A 20026-nucleotide genomic window follows, 5' to 3' on the forward strand; every position below is an offset into this window, starting at 1 on the left:
AGTTGAAAAAAGGACAATATATTAAAAGTAACCCACCAATAAAAGTTGGCTTAAAAAACAAAAAAACAACCAAATGACTGACACCCTGTCTAGAAATAAAAGTGACTCAACAGATAAATGCTCACCTGCTTCCATAAAAGGTGAATGAATGAAAGGTAACAGTGGAGACACACCCAGGAAATTCCAGGTGTCTTTTGTTTGAACTGCAGTGAAATAACTGGGATTGACCCGCCACCGACCGCTTTGTTTACCTGGTTACCATGGTCACACCCCCCCAACACCAGGGCTCACCTGCAAGTAGAGGAAACTTACACACACCACTCCTTTCTTTATTAACCTCCTTCAATAGGGATGGGTACCTCTCGCATTTGAACCGATACGGTACCAATTCCCAGAATCCAGGGATCAATTGTTACTCAACGAAACCAATGTTTGCTACTTTTCTGTGTTAATAAATGTTATTTATTTATTAATTAAAAAAAACTGTACCGTCCAGTTTTTATATATTGTTTTCTTATTACACTTTGGGGTCTCATTTGCAAGTATTATACAGTGGACTTTGCATGCAGCTGCAATTCCAAGACGTTTGATGGCAGTAGTGTATAGGCTACCGTGTGTTGCCGTTAGGGATGGGTACCAAGTCCGGTACGTTTTTGGCACCAACCAAATCCTGACGGTCCTAACGAGCACAGATTTACGTAAAATCTAACGGTGTCTGGGTTGCGCGTGACATCTTCCCCGGTTGCCGACTCACTTTGACACTTGGTGATCACTCCAGCAGCACTGAGAGCGGACTCAGCCAAACTACCACTAGGTAATGTTGCAATTTTCTATGACAAAGAAATTGACTCAAAAAAAAATGCTCCACTAAAGTAAAGCTCCACTTTTTAAAAAATATGCTAGCTTGATGCTAATATAAATTGGCTTTGTTATTAACATGCTACTGATTAGCATTAGCGACTATATGTGAGCGATTTCAACACCCTCTTAATTTATAAACAGCTGGTAAATAATAAGTACAATACTTACAGTATTTACACTTTTTAGGTCACAACAAAAAAACAAAAACACCATAAATTATACACTACTACCATCTAATGTCTTGGACTTGCAACTGTAATCGCAATTTGTTGTTATACTTGAAAATGAGACTCAGAAATTAGATAATAAAACAAGCAATAACAACTTAAAAATAATCATAATCAGCTTATTTTTTATTATTGCGATACATTTTTAAAATCTTTTTATCAAAAATAATTTAAATCAAATATTAACATGCACAAAAGTACCGGGAATTGGTACCATATTGGTTCCATTGTAAACGGTACCCATCCTTAGTTGCCGAAGTCAGGAAGTAGTTTTTGCCATTAAGTCATTAGTTCCAGTCTTGTCCTTTGTTGAGTCATTCAAAAATGCTTATGCTCTAAGTATTATACTTATTACACACCAGCTGTTTGATTGTAACGTGCGTCCAAATATGGAGGTGTTGAAATCACCATGTAAAATTTCTAATGTTAATCAGTAGCATGTCACTGGCAAAGCCAATGTAAATTAGCATCAAACTAGCACATTCTTACTATACATTTGAGTTTTTTCTGCTTGCTTTGTTGGAATTGAAAATTGTAACATCTGTACCTATAAAAGTACCATATTTGGTACCCATCCCTATTCTCGGCTAATTTTGGAGCAAATATTTGATTTACAAGCCTCTCTACCGCTAGTTGATTAGCGATTGTCACAGCGAACTAAAGTGAGTGCGAAGGAAAAGTGGCTGACATTGATTGAATTAAAGAAAGAAATCATCAAAAACATGATGGCGCGTGTAGTTAGCTAACTTGGTGAAGCAGTTGGAGCACAGTCTGCACCGTACTGAGGCAGGATGAATTGATATTAAAATATTGAAAAGCGATGCCGTAGCAGTCCACTCCCCAAAGTAAATGCTGTTCATTATTATTACATTACTTCATGAGCTATAGTACATTACATTGTATTATTTATATATTGTCTTTATATAATATACATATATTTAACATTTATTATATAATATTATATAATGTCGCATGGACATCGGGGGCGGTACTTCTGGATTGGCAGACCGGGGTGGTGGTTCCTCTCTTTAAGAAGGGGAACCGGAGGGTGTGTTCTAACTATCGTGGGATCACACTCCTCAGCCTTCCCGGTAAGGTCTATTCAGGTGTACTGGAGAGGAGGCTACGCCGGATAGTTGAACCTCGGATTCAGGAGGAACAGTGTGGTTTTCGTCCTGGTCGTGGAACTGTGGACCAGCTCTATACTCTCGGCAGGGTCCTTGAGGGTGCATGGGAGTTTGCCCAACCAGTCTACTTGTGCTTTGTGGACTTGGAGAAGGCATTCGACCGTGTCCCTCGGGAAGTCCTGTGGGGAGTGCTTAGAGAGTATGGGGTATCGGACTGTCTGATTGTGGCGGTCCGCTCCCTGTATGATCAGTGTCAGAGCTTGGTCCGCATTGCCGGCAGTAAGTCGGACACGTTTCCAGTGAGGGTTGGACTCCGCCAAGGCTGCCTTTTGTCACCGATTCTGTTCATAACTTTTATGGACAGAATTTCTAGGCGCAGTCAGGGCGTTGAGGGGATCCAGTTTGGTGGCTGCAGGATTAGGTCTCTGCTTTTTGCAGATGATGTGGTCATGATGGCTTCATCTGGCCAGGATCTTCAGCTCTCACTGGATCGGTTCACAGTCGAGTGTTAAGCGGCTGGGATGAGAATCAGCACCTCCAAGTCCGAGTCCATGGTTCTTGCCCGGAAAAGGGTGGAGTGCCATGTCCAGGTTGCGGAGGAGAGTCTGCCCCAAGTGGAGGAGTTCAAGTACCTCGGAGTCTTGTTCACGAGTGAGGGAAGAGTGGATCGTGAGATCGACAGGCGGATCGGTGCGGCGTCTTCAGTAATGCGGACGCTGTATCGGTGTGGTGAAGAAGGAGCTGAGTCGGAAGGCAAAGCTCTCAATTTACCGATCGATCTACTCCATCCTCACCTATGGTCATGAGCTTTGGGTTATAACCGAAAGGACAAGATCACGGGTACAAGCGGCCGAAATTAGTTTCCTTCGCCGGGTGGCGGGGCTCTCCCTTAGAGATAGGGTGAGAAGCTCTGCCATCCGGGGGGAGCTCAAAGTAAAGCCTCTTCTCCTCCACATCGAGAGGAGGCAGATGAGGTGGTTCGGGCATCTGGTCAGGATGCCACCCGAACGTCTACCTAGGGAGGTGTTTAGGGCACGTCTGACCGGTAGGAGGCCACGGGGAAGACCCAGGACACTTTGGGCAGACTATGTCTCCCGGCAGGCCTGGGAACGCCTCGGGATCCCCCGGGAAGAGCTGGATGAAGTGGCTGGGGAGAGGGAAGTCTGGGCTTCCCTGCTTAGGCTGCTGCCCCCACGACCCGACCTCGGATAAGCGGAAGAAGATGGATGGATGGATGGATATATATATACTGTATATATTTTTAAAGGCATGTTACATGTTAAAAAATTGTGCTGTTTTTTAGTTGCGGTCCTGCTGTGTTTGCATTTGTTTTTAAAATGACTGATTCGACTGTTTGGTTCCAAAATCCCAAACATCGATATTGTTTTATCGAGTTCACGAGTGATGTGTGTCAGACTATCACAGTGCATGTTGTAAGTCATATTACTCCTCAGCGAACTGCAGCCAAACAGTGCCAGCAGCACTCATGCAACCCCAGACCATGATGCTGCCCCTCCCTATGTGTGCTTAGGCATGAATGGTAAAATTATCCTCAATGGCTTGTCTACAGTCGTACAGGGATCAAACCATGAACAAGAAGATATGGAAGTTTGTTGAATTTGTTATTTTGCACCAACAAAAAAAAGTACATGAACGTCCATGTTTCTTACTGTTATAAAAATGTCTGATGTCAGTACAGCATGTGACAAAAAGGTGGAGGTAAGGGAAACACAGTCAGAGGTAACACTTTATTGTAAAATATCCCTTTTTTGTCCTGTCAAAGTGAAATGACAACAGTTTGTCTGACCTAAACAATAATATAATAATGACAAAAAGCAGTGCAATAAATAAAATCAAAGCTGTCAGTGAAATGAATGCTCAGCATCCCCACATACAGACAATATTAATAATAATAATAATGAACATAATAATAGTGATAATACAAACACAGAGATAAATAATCACACTAAATAAATTAAAGGCTAACACATTGTGGACAGTTTATGCTGCATCTAACGAAGCAATTATTCGATCTTCAACTTCTGGTCGCCCGGAGGAGACGAGGCCGCCTGAGGAGAGAACAAAAATTGTTAGGAATTAAAATAAATGTTGTAAACGTATTCAAACCCTGTAAGTCAATTTCTCTCATAGCTCAATGCGGTCTGTGAAACACCTGCCATGTTTTGTTTTGGTTTCTATTTAAAGGTGAGTCACCACAGAATCTGGCACACATCTTTAGGGCACGTGTGTAAAATGTGAACAAAACATGGCCGCCATTAAGCCAAAAAATGTCTTTGCGGGCACGTTTAACCAATTCCCCAAAAGTCACTGATCATTTTTCTGATGGAGGGGTGACCAAAGTGGGCCAAAATTTGGCCTGTTGAGCACAAAATGTTTCGGAGCCGATTTTGATATCCAACACCTGATATCAGCAAATAAACAAGCATCGGATGTGACCGTCTCGTGCCCAAAATGTCCGATACAAGCAGCCCTGCAGCGTGTTTACTTGTTAACATCTAAATGTCCTCCAATAAACACACCATTTATTTTATTTTAGTCAAGTCCTTTACAAAAAGGTAAACATGCAAAGCTATAGGCTACTAGGAGCTAGCAGCTACACAACATCTAAGCACACAAGCTAGACATACGTAATAATTATTTGGCCAATATTGCAGAGTAAAACAGCACATTTGTCAATACAAACAAGTATCTAATAATAATAGTTGCATATTACTTACACATACAAAGCCTCCAAGGCGTATTAGAAAACATCCAATAACAAACGTGTCCGCATCATACTACTTATGAGCTTACCTTCATGAATTATTGTGACCATAAGTGTATGTTTATAGTTATGTGCGTGAATGTGTGTATATATATATATATATATATATATATATATATATATACACACACACACATATATGTGTGTGTGTGTGTGTGTCTGTGTCTGTGTCTGTGTGTGTCTGTGTGTGTGTGGGGGGGGGGGGGGGGCGGGGGGTTATGTAGATATACCGTTGATGTATGTATTTTTATTTATTCATGTTTTATGATTTCTCTGTCTGAAATATTTAAAAAATAAAGAAGTTAAAAGTGATTGTGATCAATAGGTGTCACCAGAAAAAAACAATTACCACTCCACTTCAATTTGAATAAATAATAAGTCCATAATAATAAATAGATTAGTGTTTTTCGTACCTAGCATTGTTCTCAGACTAATTTTAAACCTTTTATTACATTCCACATTACAAAATGAAGATTTTTGCTGAAATCGTATTGGATCAATTTTGGTATAGGCCAATATTCAATATGCCAATATCGGTATTGTATCGGAAATGACAAACTTGTATCGGGGCAGCTTTAAAGCTCAGATGTGCTTATAATGAAGTATTAATATCAATATTAAATGGATCATACCTGCGTGCATTGTTAATATCCCATGTGCATCTACCGTATCAGACCACAACATCACTGGCAGGCTTCTGCAGCTTCTGCTGCTCAGAGCAGCTGCCAAGGTAAGACGCCAAGATGCTTTTGGACCTGTAACTACGACAGAAACACAAATAAAATCAGGATCATGAAATAATTTATAAAAATAAATACAAAATAATACAATAGGTAAACAAGTTTTAGTGTGTGTGAAGTTATTTCTCAAAGCAAAACACTTTTACACACATTTGTGTTCTTACTGTTGTTGTGACAAACAAGTGAATTTTATTGTTTGTCACAAATGTTAGTCCTCATCTTTACACAAGTGTACAGTACAATACAATTTAGTACTGTCATGTTCCCAATTTATACTTTATTTTTTGAATGATTATCCCTTTTATTCATAGTATTGTTTCTTTTCTCTTATAAATGACATTTTAGTCCTCATCTTGAAACAAGTGTACAGTAACTCACAATTTAGTATGGTTGTGTTGCTTCTTTATTGCTATAAAATTACACTTTATATCTTAACTGATTGTTGCAACTTTATTCTAATGAAAATAATTTGTTTGACTGATTATCACTTTTTTTCCCCCTCATAATATTGCTTCTTTTGTCATAAATTACTACTATTTAGTCCTGATCTTAACACAAGTATACAGAATAATGCAAATTATTATGGTCATGTTTCCAATTTATTCTTATAAAATTAGAGTTTGTTTGACTGATTATGACTTTTTTTCCCTCATAATTTTGCGTAATTTTTAAGGAATTACAACTTTTAAGTCCTCATTTTGAAACAAGTACACAGTAAAGTAGAATACAATTTAATATGGTCATGTTTCCAATTTATTACTTTAAAATTACGGTTTATTTCTTGACTGATTGTGGCTTTTTTTCTCATAATTTTGCTTCATTTTTCATCAATTATTATCATTTAGTCCTCATCTTGACACAAGTGTACAGAAGAATGCTAATTATTATGGTCATGTTTCCTAGTAACATGTAGTGACCAATATTGCAAAAAAGATTATATTATCATAGTTTCTAAACATCAAATTGTACACTGTAAAAATTTTAATTATTTTTTTTACGGTAAAAGTTTTGGTGGTTTTTACAGCATATTACTGTAAATGGAAAATGGGCACCACATTTTATTTACGGTAAAAAAATGGCAGCATAGTTGCTTGAATAAAAAAAAAAAACAGTCGTACTGTTTTTCCTAATAAATACTTCAATATTTTCTTGATTGATTTCAAAGCAAGTTATCCATCAAATTGAAAAAAAAAAATAAAAATAAAATGTTTGTCAGTAAACGTTACGGTGGTTTTTACAGCATATTACTGTAAATGGAAAATGGGCTCTGTAGCGGTTGATTTAAGGACATAATTCACCACACCTGTTATTTGAGTTTGTCATCATTCACTGTACTGTTCTATTGTGCATATGACAATGTTGTTCTTTGTGTGCAGTTAAGAGCGAGTAATTCGGCGCGGCCCCTTTAAGTGGCCGTCAGTAGATTCTCGCAAAGGTGGGGGTTTGTTGTTCCCGCGAGATTTGAGTTTTTTGTTGTGATATCATTCATTCTTGCTTGTGCTTGGACGAATAAACGACGCACACGTTTTTGTGTGTCAACTATACTTAAAGTTGTCTTGCTTTCACGCCACGAGCACAACACTGGTGACCCCGACGCTTCACTGAACGGATTCGGTGAATATTTGCGACCATGACGGCGAATGTGGTTTCTCTTTAGCTGCCCGAGTTCTGGGAAACTTCCGCGACCACATGGTTTGCCCAGGCCGAGGCACAGTTCGCCCTGCGTGGTATCACCGAGGACGACACTAAGTTTTATTATGTCGTGTCCTCCCTTGGGAGCGCGACGGCGGACAGAGTGGTTGGCATCCTCACGCACCCACCGGAGAGGAACAAGTACCTCACGTTGAAGGCTCACCTCTTACAGACATTTCAACTTTCTGACGCGGAGCGAGCTAGCCGCCTTTTTTCGTTGCAGGGGCTTGGCGATTACAAGCCCTCTGAACTAATGGACAAAATGCTGGGTCTCTTAGGTGAGCACAGACCAGGATTCCTCTTCGTGCAGTTTTTCCTGAGGCTCCTGCCTTCTCAGGTGCGGGCTTCTTTAGCCAACACCGCCATTTTGGACTGCCGCGAACTAGCTGCTGAAGCTGATAAGTTCTTTTTAGCTTCCCAACCTAGCTTTGTGGCTGCTTTCCTTCCAGCTGAGACAGAAAGACCCATGGCAGATTCTCCCACTCTCGCTGCTGCTGCTGCGCCCCCCAGGCGGCAACCGGATTCTGGACTATGTTTTTTCCCCGCAAAGTTTGGGACCAAAGCTAGGCGGTGCCGTCCCCCGTGCAGTTTTCGTGGACCGCCGCCGGGAAACGCCGGGGCCGGCGTTCAGCAGTGGCCATGAGCGTCGGCAGTGCGGGCAGGCTGCTCTTCATCCAGGACTCCCTCTCTGGGCGACGGTTCCTGTGTGACACCGGCGCGCAGAGGAGCGTCCTACCAGCATCAAGGTTGGACATGCTGTCTGAGTCGCATGGCCCCCCCATGGAAGCGGCCAATGGCAGCCCTATCCGCACTTACGGAATACGGTATGTGGAACTGTGTTTTGGTGGACAGCGTTTCAGTTGGGACTTTGTGACTGCTAAAGTGACGGTGCCGCTCATCGGTGCAGATTTTCTCTGTGCTTTCGGCCTCCTTGTGGATGTTAAAAACAGGCGTTTGGTGGATGCGATTACGTTCTGCTCGTACAAGTGCAGTCTCAGTGCGACAGACTCCATCAGGCTTTCCAGCATGCTACCCATCGCAGACGTTTTTCTGCGCCTCCTCGCCGAGTTCCCCACCCTGGCGCAGCCCACGTTCTCATCATCTACCGCCAAGCATGGTGTGGAACACCACATTGCCACCGCGGGCCCCCCTGTGCATGCACGAGCCCGGCGCTTGGACCCTGCTAAGCTCTCCATCGCTAGAGCTGAATTCGAGACCATGGAACGCCTCGGGATCATTCGCCGCTCAGACAGCCCGTGGTCGCCGCCCCTCCACATGGTGGAGAAGCCCGGGGGTGGTTGGCGGCCATGCGGTGATTACCGCAGACTCAACGAGGCGACTACCCCGGACCGTTATCCGGTCCCCCACATACAAGATTTTTCCGCCAACCTCGCTGGAAAATCTGTGTTTTCTAAGGTAGATCTCTATCATCAGGTGCCGGTCCACCCCTCTGATATCCCGAAGACAGCGGTCATCACCCCATTTGGACTGTTTGAATTTTTACGTATGCCTTTTGGCCTTAAGAGTGCCGCACAGACTTTCCAGCGGTTAATGGACTCTGTTTTACGTGACTTGCCGTTTCTATTTGTCTATTTGGATGATATCCTGGTCGCAAGCACCTCTCAGGCCGAGCATGTGACCCACCTCAGGTCCCTTTTTCAGCGCCTTAGCCAACACGGGCTCATTGTTAACCCAGCTAAGTGCCAGTTCGGGTTGTCTGTAATCGACTTCCTCGGACATCGTGTCACTGAGTGCGGGGCAGTTCCCCTCCCAGCGAAGGTTGCTGCCATTGCAAACTTCCCCCGCCCACTCACGGTTAAGGCTCTTCAGGAGTTCCTTGGCATGGTAAATTTTTACCATCGTTTCATTCCCCGAGCAGCTGACCTCATGCGGCCGCTGTATGATGCTCTTAAAGGAGCTGCTCCCAAGCACATGGTGGACTGGTCTGACGCACGGCACACTGCTTTTTTGGGGGTCAAGTCTGCTCTCGCTAACGCTACCCTGCTGGCACACCCATTACCTGATGCTCCTATTGCAATCACCACGGACGCGTCAGACTATGCTGTAGGTGCAGTGCATGAGCAGTGGGCGGGTGGCACTTGGCAGCCTTTGGCTTTCTTTAGCAGGCAGTTGCGTCCCTGCGAGCGGAAATATAGCACATTTGACCGTGACCTCCTTGGCCTCTATCTGGCCATACGCCATTTCCGTTCGTTGCTTGAAGGCCGGCCTTTCACGGCTTTTGTGGACCACAAACCCCTCACTTTCGCGATGGCCAAGACGGCTGAACCGTGGTCAGCTCGGCAACAGAGGCACCTCTCCTACGTCTCAGAGTTCACGACGGACATCCAGCACCTTGCTGGTAAGAGCAATGTCGTGGCTGATTGCCTTTCCCGAGCAGTCGCGAGCGCTGTCCATGTGGGACTCGATTTTGCACAAATGGCAGTTGACCAGGCCGACGACCCAGACATCCAAGCTCTGAAGGCTGCAGCCACAGGGCTTCGGTTGTCTGAGGTCCCATTTGAGGACACCGGGGTTACACTCCTCTGTGACGTCGCTACTGGTCGGCCACGGCCCCTCGTGCCCGCCATTTGGAGGCGGCGCGTGTTCGACTCCATCCACGGCCTTTCCCACCCTGGGAGGAAACCTTTCCAGCGGCTGGTTGCTGCAAAATTTGTCTGGCGTGGACTGAAAAAAGACGTTAGGGACTGGGCTTCCACATGTGTGGCATGCCAGCGCTCAAAAGTGCACTGCCACACGCAGGCCCCACTGGCACCGTTTACGGTTCCGGAGCGCCGTTTTGACCATGTCAATGTGGACCTGGTCGGACCTCTCCCATCCTCACGCGGCTGCACATACCTCCTCACGATGGTCGACAGGACCACCCGCTGGCCGGAGGCAGTACCTCTGACGTCCGCCACCTCCGCGGAGGTGGCGCGCGCGTTCATTGGTACGTGGGTTGCCCGTTTCGGTACCCCATCGGACCTATCATCCGACCGGGGCTCTCAGTTCACTTCCGCTGTGGCCGAGAGCTTGGGTGGGAAACTCCACCACACGACGGCGTATCACCCGCAGGCCAATGGTATGTGTGAGCGATTTCACAGGTCCATGAAGGCAGCACTTAGGGCGTCCCTGAAGGACAGCGCTTGGGTAGACAAGCTCCCTTGGGTGATGCTGGGGCTTCGGTCTGCCCCCAAGGAAGACTTGCAATCTTCCTCGGCAGAGTTGGTGTATGGCCAGCCCCTGCGAGTGCCAGGCGACTTTATTCCTAGCACGACGACACCTTGGTCCGCCGGTAAGCAGCGAGCTGCTCTCCTCGATGCCGCCAAGAGTTTTGCTCCCATCCCCACTTCTCAACACGGCCTTACGCCGCCTCATGTTCCCGCTTACTTAAAGGGAGCAGCGTTTGTATTTGTCCGACACTACGCCCACCGCGGCCCCCTTCAGCCTCCTTACGATGGGCCATTTCGCGTCCTAGAGAGCGGTGACAAGCATTTTCTGTTGGACATCGGGGGTCGGTCTGAAAAGATCACGGTGGACCGGCTGAAAGCGGCCCACTTGGATCTTAGTCAGCCGGTTATCACGGCCGTACCCCCGCGCCGGGGTCGTCCGCCCGCTCTACCTAGGCCCCATGATAATGTTATGCATCCTTCTACGCAGGCCCCCGGGACCTTGGACAGTGCAGGTGCCCTTCCGGTCCCCCCTGCTGACTCCCCGGCGTTGGTACCGGTCCGGCGCACCCGGTCTGGTCGGCCCGTCCGTGCCCCTGTCCATTGACGGTTTGTTTTCTTTGTGGTGGCGAATTCTGGGGGGACGTGTGTAGCGGTTGATTTAAGGACATAATTCACCACACCTGTTATTTGAGTTTGTCATCATTCACTGTACTGTTCTATTGTGCATATGACAATGTTGTTCTTTGTGTGCAGTTAAGAGCGAGTAATTCGGCGCGGCCCCTTTAAGTGGCCGTCAGTAGATTCTTGCAAAGGTGGGGGTTTGTTGTTCCCGCGAGATTTGAGTTTTTTGTTGTGATATCATTCATTCTTGCTTGTGCTTGGACGAATAAACGACGCACACGTTTTTGTGTGTCAACTATACTTAAAGTTGTCTTGCTTTCACGCCACGAGCACAACAGCTCCACATATTTTTACGGTAAAAAACTGACAGCCTAGTTGCTAGAAAGAAAAAAAACAGTCGTACTGTTTGTCTAATAAATACTTAAATATTTGCTTGAGTAATGATTTCAAAGCAAGTAATCCATCAAATTGTACACTGTAAAAAAATTTTTTACAGTTTTTTTAATTTAAATAATAATAATAATTTACGGTAAAACTTATGGTAGATTTTACTACATATTACTGTAAATGGAAGATGGGCACCACGTTTTATTTACGGTAAAAAAACTGGCAGCTTAGTTGCTTGAATTTAAAAAAAAAGAAGTCATACTTTGTCTATGTATAGTAATATGTTGTGTTAGTTTCTTTTTTTTTTAACCTGTACATGGACATTTTATTTTTGTATCTTTTAATTTTTTATTAAATTCGAACAGGTCATAAAAGTCCTTGAACATGTTTCATTTAAAAAAAAAAAAAAATTTACTCAAATGTTTTACATTTTGACCCTTTTGAAGGCTTTTAAAAAACTTTTTTTAACCTGATCTGGGACATTTTTTTTATTATCTTCAAAGCCAAACAAGACATAAAAGTCCTTAAGTTTTTGAACATAAAATAGTTAGGATACTTTTTTTTTTCTCCTTATTTTTTTGTTCAATTGTTTTACATTTTGACCCTTTTGAAGGCTTTTTATTTTTATTTTTTTAACTTGTACTTTTTTTTCAATATTTCAAAGCCAAACAAGACAAAAGTTTTCTGAAGTTTTTGAACATAAAATATTTTGGATTTTCCTTTCCCTATTTTTTTGCTCAATTGTTTTTTACATTTTGACCCTTCTGATAGCTTTAAAAAAAATAATATTTGTTTACAGTATTGTGTTGTAAAAACCGTGAATTTTACAGTAAAATTCTGGCGACTTAGCAGCCAGTTTTCCCCCGTTAAAAAACAGTGCTATTGTTTTCCCAATTCCATTTACATGTTGTAAAAAAAAACACTGTTGATTGTTTGACATTAAAATAAAAATATGATAAAAAAATAATAGTCATAAAAACATTTTTTTTTAAATCACTGCTCTGTTGGAATTCTTATTAATATTGATACTGTTGTTGATATTCATTTTTGTTTGACTACTTTTGGATTGTTTTGTGTCATGTCTGTGTATCTTCTCATTTGCTCTGTTGATTGCTATTGTGAATGTTGCTGATTTTGAAAGTGGAATTGTATGATTATGGTATTATTGTGTATTATTTTGTTGGACTGATTAATAAAAATAATAATAAAATGAAATTAATTAAATACATTAAAAAAAACTTTCTGCAAATTAAATGAAATTATGAAATGCAATGAAAAATAAATAAATAAAAATAATTAAATTTAGAAAAATAATTATTCGCTGTTACTAGCGTACCTCTGATGGCAGCCATAACTGCGATGTGGCCCTTACATGACACCTCTGTCTTAGACCAAGGTCTGCCCTTGGATTTCCATCCTCATCATATTGGTATTTTAGCCTACATTTGTGGAGAGGCATGTGATGTTTGTATTGACAGTTTCTGCGGCTCTGGAGCCATAAAAAACTGAAACTGCATAGACTCTTGCCCCTGTTTGCACTTATGCAGGTTTCTGTTACATATTCCAGGGACAACACGCTCTTCCAGTAAGTGAAACCCTTTCATGTTTTATGGCGGCCTCGTGTGTGTTTGACTTGTGAAAGTCTGAGCCAGACACAGGCGGGAGTGTCAGGGTGTGTTGTGTGCTTTCTGCCGTGTCAGCGCGCTTTGATGCCGACTCACAGGAAGTTGCTCTATCTGGATTTGTCCTGTCAAGTTTGGTGGTTATTCATGGGCTACTCACTGTGCGCAGGCCATGAGCAGCACGGCACCACAGCTGATGATGGACAGGACCAAGGCGGTGATCACCAAGGCCATCTGGTCCCACTCCACGCCGTCGCCGCTGCCGTGCTCCGGCCTGGTTTTGATGGTCTCCAGAGTTTGGATCCCGCAGCGCTCCCCGTCGTAACCTTTGATGCAGCTGGGGAAGGATGAATGAACGTGGAAGATGATACAACAGTCGAGAAAGTTTGTGTGTGTGTGTGTGTGTGTGTGTGTGTGGACTGACATGCACACAGGCTCCTGCAGGCCTTCCATGCGCTGGCAGTAGCCATGGATGCAGAAGCCCAGGTGGGTGGAGGTGCAGGGGTCCTCTGTGGTCTCCAACGTGGATGTGAGGCCTCGGTTGGAGAAGGTGTGCTCGGCCTTGGAGGCAGTGGTGCTCCTGCTCTTCTGCTTGTTCTTCTTCTTGCCTTTGCCTTTTCTTTTCTTTCTGTCATCTCGGAGAAACTCACCTGAAAGTGGAGGAAAAAGAAAGACATGAATTACACTTAAAAACCATCTGGGGACATTTCATTTGAATTATCTTCAAAGCCAAACATAAATGTCCCTATGTTTTTGAACATACATTTTCTTTTATTGCTAAATGTTTTATATTTTGACCCTTTGCAAAGTTATTTTTATTTTTCAACATATCCAGGGATATTTATTTGAATGATCTTCAAAGCCAAACCTAAATGTCCCTACATTTTTGAACACAACATTTTTTTTAAATTTTTTTTTTTTTTGCAAAATGTTTTGCATTTTGACCCTTTTGAAGGTTTTTTTTTTCAATTATTTTATTTTTCAACCTATCCAGGGACATTTGATTTGAATTATTCTCAAAGCCAAACAGGACATAAAAGTCCTTGAAAACAATTATATTTTGAACCAATTGCAGATCTGACAAGAATGTACAGTACCTCAACTTGAGAGTGTTTTGAGATAAGAGCTGTCTATCCACGTGTTGTGATGCTTTAAGTTGCAAGCCAACATTAGTCTGCCTCGCAACAAGTAAAGACTGTTGTATGCACACTTTCATAGTACAGACTGACCTCAGTCTCAGGGAGTACAGTCGACTCAAGCCCCGCCCACTTTTTGCCATATAAAATGAACAAAAAAGAAACTCACTTGCAAGTTGGTCAACGTCGTAGTCATCGCCGTTACGTCTCAAGAACGGGGGGTCTTCCCCGGAAGCCGAAAACCCGGACACGCTGCCTGGCTCTCCGGAGGACGAGGCCTCGGATGCCTGAGCGGCGAGAACACTGTAAAGTACTGGAGGGGGAACACAAACACACACACACACGCACACGCACACGCACACGCACACGCACACGCACACAAGGCGAGAAGAAATCATAAGTATTTGAAATGTGACATTCGCGAATAAGTCGAGTCTTTTGAACGGCTCTTTTTTTTTTTTGCTTCATTGTTTTGTTGTGAATTTGTTAAAAAAAAACTTTTAATATTAAAAGTACCGAATTCTGTACTTTTATAGGTATTGACCAAATTCCGACGGTACTATCGGGTATCCATTCACATAAAATCAAACAGTGCCATATTTTCAATATCTTTGTTGCACGGGATATCACAATAAACACCGGCTCACGTAAACAATCACTCAAGCAGCACTGAGAGCGGACTCAGCCAAATTCCCTCTCGGTAATGTTGCGATATTCCACCCCAACATAGCAAGTATGCCTGATAGAAAACGCTCCAACATAAAGTAAGGCTTCCAAAATACACTAGCTTGATGCTAATGTACATTGGATTTGCCATAGACAGGCTAATATCAGCCTTAGCGATTTTACACCTCCAAATTTGATCATGAAAACTACAACTAAGATGAATGTTACCGTTAAACAGCTGGTCTGTAGTACGCACAATACTTACAGAATTAACACTTTGTAGGGCGCAACATGACACGTTCAGCTTCATATAAAAATCGACTCCCGAGTTAAACAACATACTGCAGGTAGCCTACAGCCAGTACTGCCATTTAATGTCTTGGAAGTGCGACTGCTTTGCAAATGTGACTAAAATGTATATAAAACAAAATGGACAACATAATCAGCTCATTTCTAAATGTTATCTTAAAGAATAAAATGCTATTATTGAACAATTAATATTTATGAACGCACGATAGTACTGAAATTTAGTACTGTATCGGTTCAATTGTGAACAATACCCATATCTACTCTTCCATGAAAAAATATTGAAATACGCATTTTCTACCACTTGAAACATTTTAGCGCACCTTCAGCATGGTATAAAGTTGTTTTTTTTGCTGTAGTTGCACATCAGTACTGTGTCTAAAATGCCCATGAAAAGTAGTGCACGTGTTTCACAACATGGTAGGAGCACGATAACGTGAATGAACGGTAAATGATTGTCTCCATGGTGAACGCCCCCTTGTACATGTAAAAACCTCATTTAAAAGGAGGCCTTCAGATTCTGCTCCATGGCCATTGAATGAAGTACAAATGGGTCTGAGGTTACCTGAACTCATCACTTTGGGGGAATTTGAGGCCTTTTTTTAAGGATGGAGAAGCTGCTTCCATTGGGCACTGTACTTGGGACGGCGTGGCGCAGTGGGAGAGTGGCCGTGCGCAACCCGAGGGTCCCTGGTTCAATCCCCACCTAGTACCAACCTCGTCATGTCCGTTGTGTCCTGAGCAAGACACTTCACCCTTGCTCCTGATGGGTGCTGGTTAGCGCCTTGCATGGCAGCTCCCTCCATCAGTGTGTGAATGTGTGTGTGAATGGGTAAATGTGGAAGTAGTGTCAAAGCGCTTTGAGTACCTTGAAGGTAGAAAAGCGCTATACAAGTACAACCCATTTATCATTATTTATTTACTTGTTTTGAAATTGTTTCGATTGAAACATTTTACATTTTACCTATTGCGTGTTTTTATGTTTAGGTTGCAAGTAATTTGCACTTTTAACTATGTTTTTTGTTGTTCTGTTTCTTTATGAAACCTGTTTTTACTGCCCTCTTGGCCAGGTCAATATTGGAAAATATATTTTATTCTCAACTAGATGAGGCAATTCCTGAAGGAATTGTGCGTGAATGCTCCAATGCTGAAGTTGAACTGAAATCCTGGAATTTTTTTTAGAATTGTTGAAGTAGAGCACACAATTCTCAAACAGGCTGAATATTTTGAAGTTGGAACCGTTTGAATCAGATGAAAAATGTGAGAGTTGTGGAACTTTGAAGAATGTCCCATTTTCTAAAAAATTTGTGAATTTCGGGAAAAGCGGGAATTTTTTGGGAACATTTTTTTTCAAATCATTCGAGAAATGTTTGAAGTAGTAACATATTGAATTGAAAAGTGGTATTATGGAATTTCTGGAATTTCGAGAAAACTGGGAATTTCTCCAGTTCAAAAAACAACTTTATTTTTTGTCCTGATTAAAAGGAATGTTTTGACAGTGGAACGGTTGAAATGCGTTGAAAAATGGGGAAGGAGTAGTCGCCAGAAAAAAGGGTGAAAATAGGGCTTTGGAAAACCAGGAATTCTGGAAAATCCTGGAATTTTTTTGAACTTGGAAAAAAGGTAGTTTAAATTTCCAGAATGGTAGAATGTGTTGAAGGTGGAATGGTTTAAATCGGTTGAAAAATGTGGAAATGGTGGAAGTTTGAAAAATAGCCAATTCATTTTTTATGGGAAAAATGTCCCGGAAAACCTGGAATTCTGGGAATTTTTGGACTTTGTCAAGGGAAAGACCACTATTCCCGAATAGGTTGAAGAGTTTGAAGTTGGAACGGTTTGAATCGGGTGAAAAATGTGGAAGGTAAATCTGGAGAAGAAGAAGAAGTAGTTGAAGAAGTTCAATAAATAGATGAATTTTGGTGTAGAAAACCATAGGTGTGAATGATTTGGAGCATACACACAATGAGTTTTTTACCAGGTTGAATAAAGGAAAATGAAAATGAATAAATAAGGCGATCTGCACCAGTCTTATTAGATCACACACAACACGCCCACTATTTTATAGTTTGCACACGCAGGCCAGATATATTCTAGACGGATTGTTTTTAGGCTTTTTTTCTTTTTTTCTGCTCATTCAATTATTCTTGTGTGGAAAATCTCCAGTCAAGTCGATTTTCACGGAGGTTATTTGTAACTTTTAGTGTAGTGTCTTCAAAATTTTTTTTTTTTTTTTAAATCAAACAATCCAGTCTTTTGGACGACTCTTTCAAAGGAATGGCTCTTCAAGAGAGCCATAAATCCCCTCTTTAATAAATATTAAAATGTCATAAATGGTGATAAACTGATTAAGTTGCATGTCCACATTTTTTACAGAGGCTTGCCAAAAACAGTGCTCCGCATGAAAATATTCCCTGTTCGAGGCCGTCGCTCTCCTCTCTATGATAAAACAAAACATTCCTAACGTTTAATGTTTGTCACAAGAAGTGGGAAGACTTACCGAGGCAGAGGAGGCAGGTGAGGATGAAGGTGTTCATATCCCAGGAGGAGCGTGTGGAAGTGTGTGTGTGTGTGTGTGTGTGTGTGTGTGTGTGTGTTAGTCTGACAAGTGTGTGTGCGTGGAAGAGACTGTGCTGTGCTCTCTTTGACCTATGCCGGGTGCACCCTTTATATGCCTGCCTGTGCAAAGGTGTGTGTGTGTGTGTGTGTGTGTGTGTGTGTGTGTGTGTGTGTGTGTGTGTGTTTGTGTGTGTGTGCATGTGTGTGTGTGTGTGTGTGTAATGATTATCTCAGCCTAAGGCATCCGCAGTCATGCCGATGTGTAGCGATGAAAACACAAATAACATTATTCTAAATTGCATCCCACCGCCATAAAAACACTCCTTGTACTTCCCTGTTTAATTGTAATGACTTCCTCTTTCCATATATGGTCATGTGTTCATTCCAACCACCATTATTTGGCCAGCTGTGTGAAGTCATAGCCCGTCAAGCATTTAGGGTCCAACCATCCTGTAGGTGGCGCTAGAATAAACGAAAGTGTTATTTTACAAAGTAGCGATACAGGCGATATGATTGCTATCAATTTGAGAGGCGATAGAGCTCTGATATTATTGTCATATCGTGATAATGCATGTTGATGACGCATTCTAGCTGAAAAAATTAGGAGAGCCGGGCGATAAAACGATATCAATATATACCGCGATAGACACGTAATCGATGCTAATGAAAAATAAGTTTGCTAATTTATTTTCTTTGTCCGAAGAAACAAGAAGTTTAAAAGCAAGGTTGGTTGCATGAACAAGACACTCGCTCTCTGGTAACCGAGCAACACCGGAAGTGATTACTGATCAGTGGGAGTCAATCAGGTAACAGTATCAACTATCAAGTTTGGTTGCGCCATCTTGTTGTCCTGCAGTTGATTCTTTGGTTGGAGTGCAAATTCAAAGTAAAAATAAAGAAATTGTGGATAAAACAGGAAGTCACATGGACAGTATGACTGTTTTTGGGATTTTTTTCAAAGGGACCGTAATCAGACCAATGTGGTCACCACCAAGTAATACCACATCACCTTAACTGTGCTCACCCTTTAGAGCACAGCTGTAACTTCCTGGCACTCAACCTGCAGAAAATAGGTCTTCCTCAGGTTTCTAAATGCTGTTTACATTTTCACTTTGTAGTATTTTGTTACACTTTATTAAGCATTTCTTACATATTCCTTATTTTTGCACCTTCATATTAAGAGATTATTGTTGAATATTCAATGTGATTTGAGAATTGTATTTACATTAATTTCAAGTGTTTCCATGCTTGTGTTGACATTTCCTGTATTGTTCTGCCTGGGATTATAATTATACGAAGGTTACATTTGAAATACAAATGTTTATATTCATTATATTTTTCTCCTGGTCCTTATTTTCGATAGGTCATAACAATTTTCAATAATTATCGATATCGACAGATATAAAACATTTATATCATGATAAAGTTTTCAGCCATATAGCAACAAGGTGTCCTCAATGCAATGTAGCAGCGGAGGTCCGATCACAGTACTTCTAAATCCCTAATCCTCGCCTCCATGGCGACGAATAAAGTAAGTTCCTTAAAAGTATCATTATCACTGAAGGACGAGGAATAGCTAAACATGCTGCACTTACGGATACAAAAAAAAAGCGTAGCTAACCGCTAAGCTAGAGCTCTTGAATGTAAACAGGGGTGGGCGGATCTATACACATTTTGACATTAATGATATCAAGTAGGGCGTCACGGTGGGAGAGGGGTTAGTGCATCTGCCTCACAATACGAAGGTCCTGAGTAGTCTTGGGTTCAATCCCGGGCTCGGGATCTTTCTGTGTGGAGTTTGCATGTTCTCCCCGTGACTGCGTGGGTTCCCTCCGGGTACTCCGGCTTCCTCCCACTTCCAAAGACATGCACCTGGGGATAGGTTGATTGGCAACACTAAATTGGCCCTAGGGTGTGAATGTGAGTGTGAATGTTGTCTGTCTATCTGTGTTGGCCCTGCGATGAGGTGGCGACTTGTCCAGGGTGTACCCCGCCTTCCGCCCGATTGTAGCTGAGATAGGCTCCAGCGCCCCCCGCCACCCCAAAAGGGAATAAGCGGTAGAAAATGGATGGATGGATGATATCAAGTATGGTATTCAGGAGGAACAATGTGGTTTTCGTCCTGGTTGT

General features: G+C 42.4%; 1 protein-coding gene across 1 annotated transcript in view; it reads right to left on the reverse strand.

Annotated features, from left to right (window-relative positions):
* Window positions 1–3961: 3961 nt before the first annotated feature.
* areg (amphiregulin) overlaps window positions 3962–20026 on the reverse strand; it is a 35542-nt gene continuing 19477 nt past the window's right edge. The window contains exons 4-8 of the mRNA XM_072915926.1: window positions 14538–14681; window positions 13657–13882; window positions 13393–13569; window positions 5633–5761; window positions 3962–4284 (exon numbers count right to left, since the gene is read on the reverse strand). Of these exons, the coding sequence (XP_072772027.1) occupies window positions 5671–5761; window positions 13393–13569; window positions 13657–13882; window positions 14538–14681 (638 nt within the window). The 3' untranslated portion in view covers window positions 3962–4284; window positions 5633–5670. The remainder of the gene's footprint in view (window positions 4285–5632; window positions 5762–13392; window positions 13570–13656; window positions 13883–14537; window positions 14682–20026) is intronic.

This window comes from Nerophis lumbriciformis, linkage group LG24 (assembly GCF_033978685.3).
Source record: "Nerophis lumbriciformis linkage group LG24, RoL_Nlum_v2.1, whole genome shotgun sequence".
Classification (NCBI taxonomy): domain Eukaryota; kingdom Metazoa; phylum Chordata; class Actinopteri; order Syngnathiformes; family Syngnathidae; genus Nerophis; species Nerophis lumbriciformis.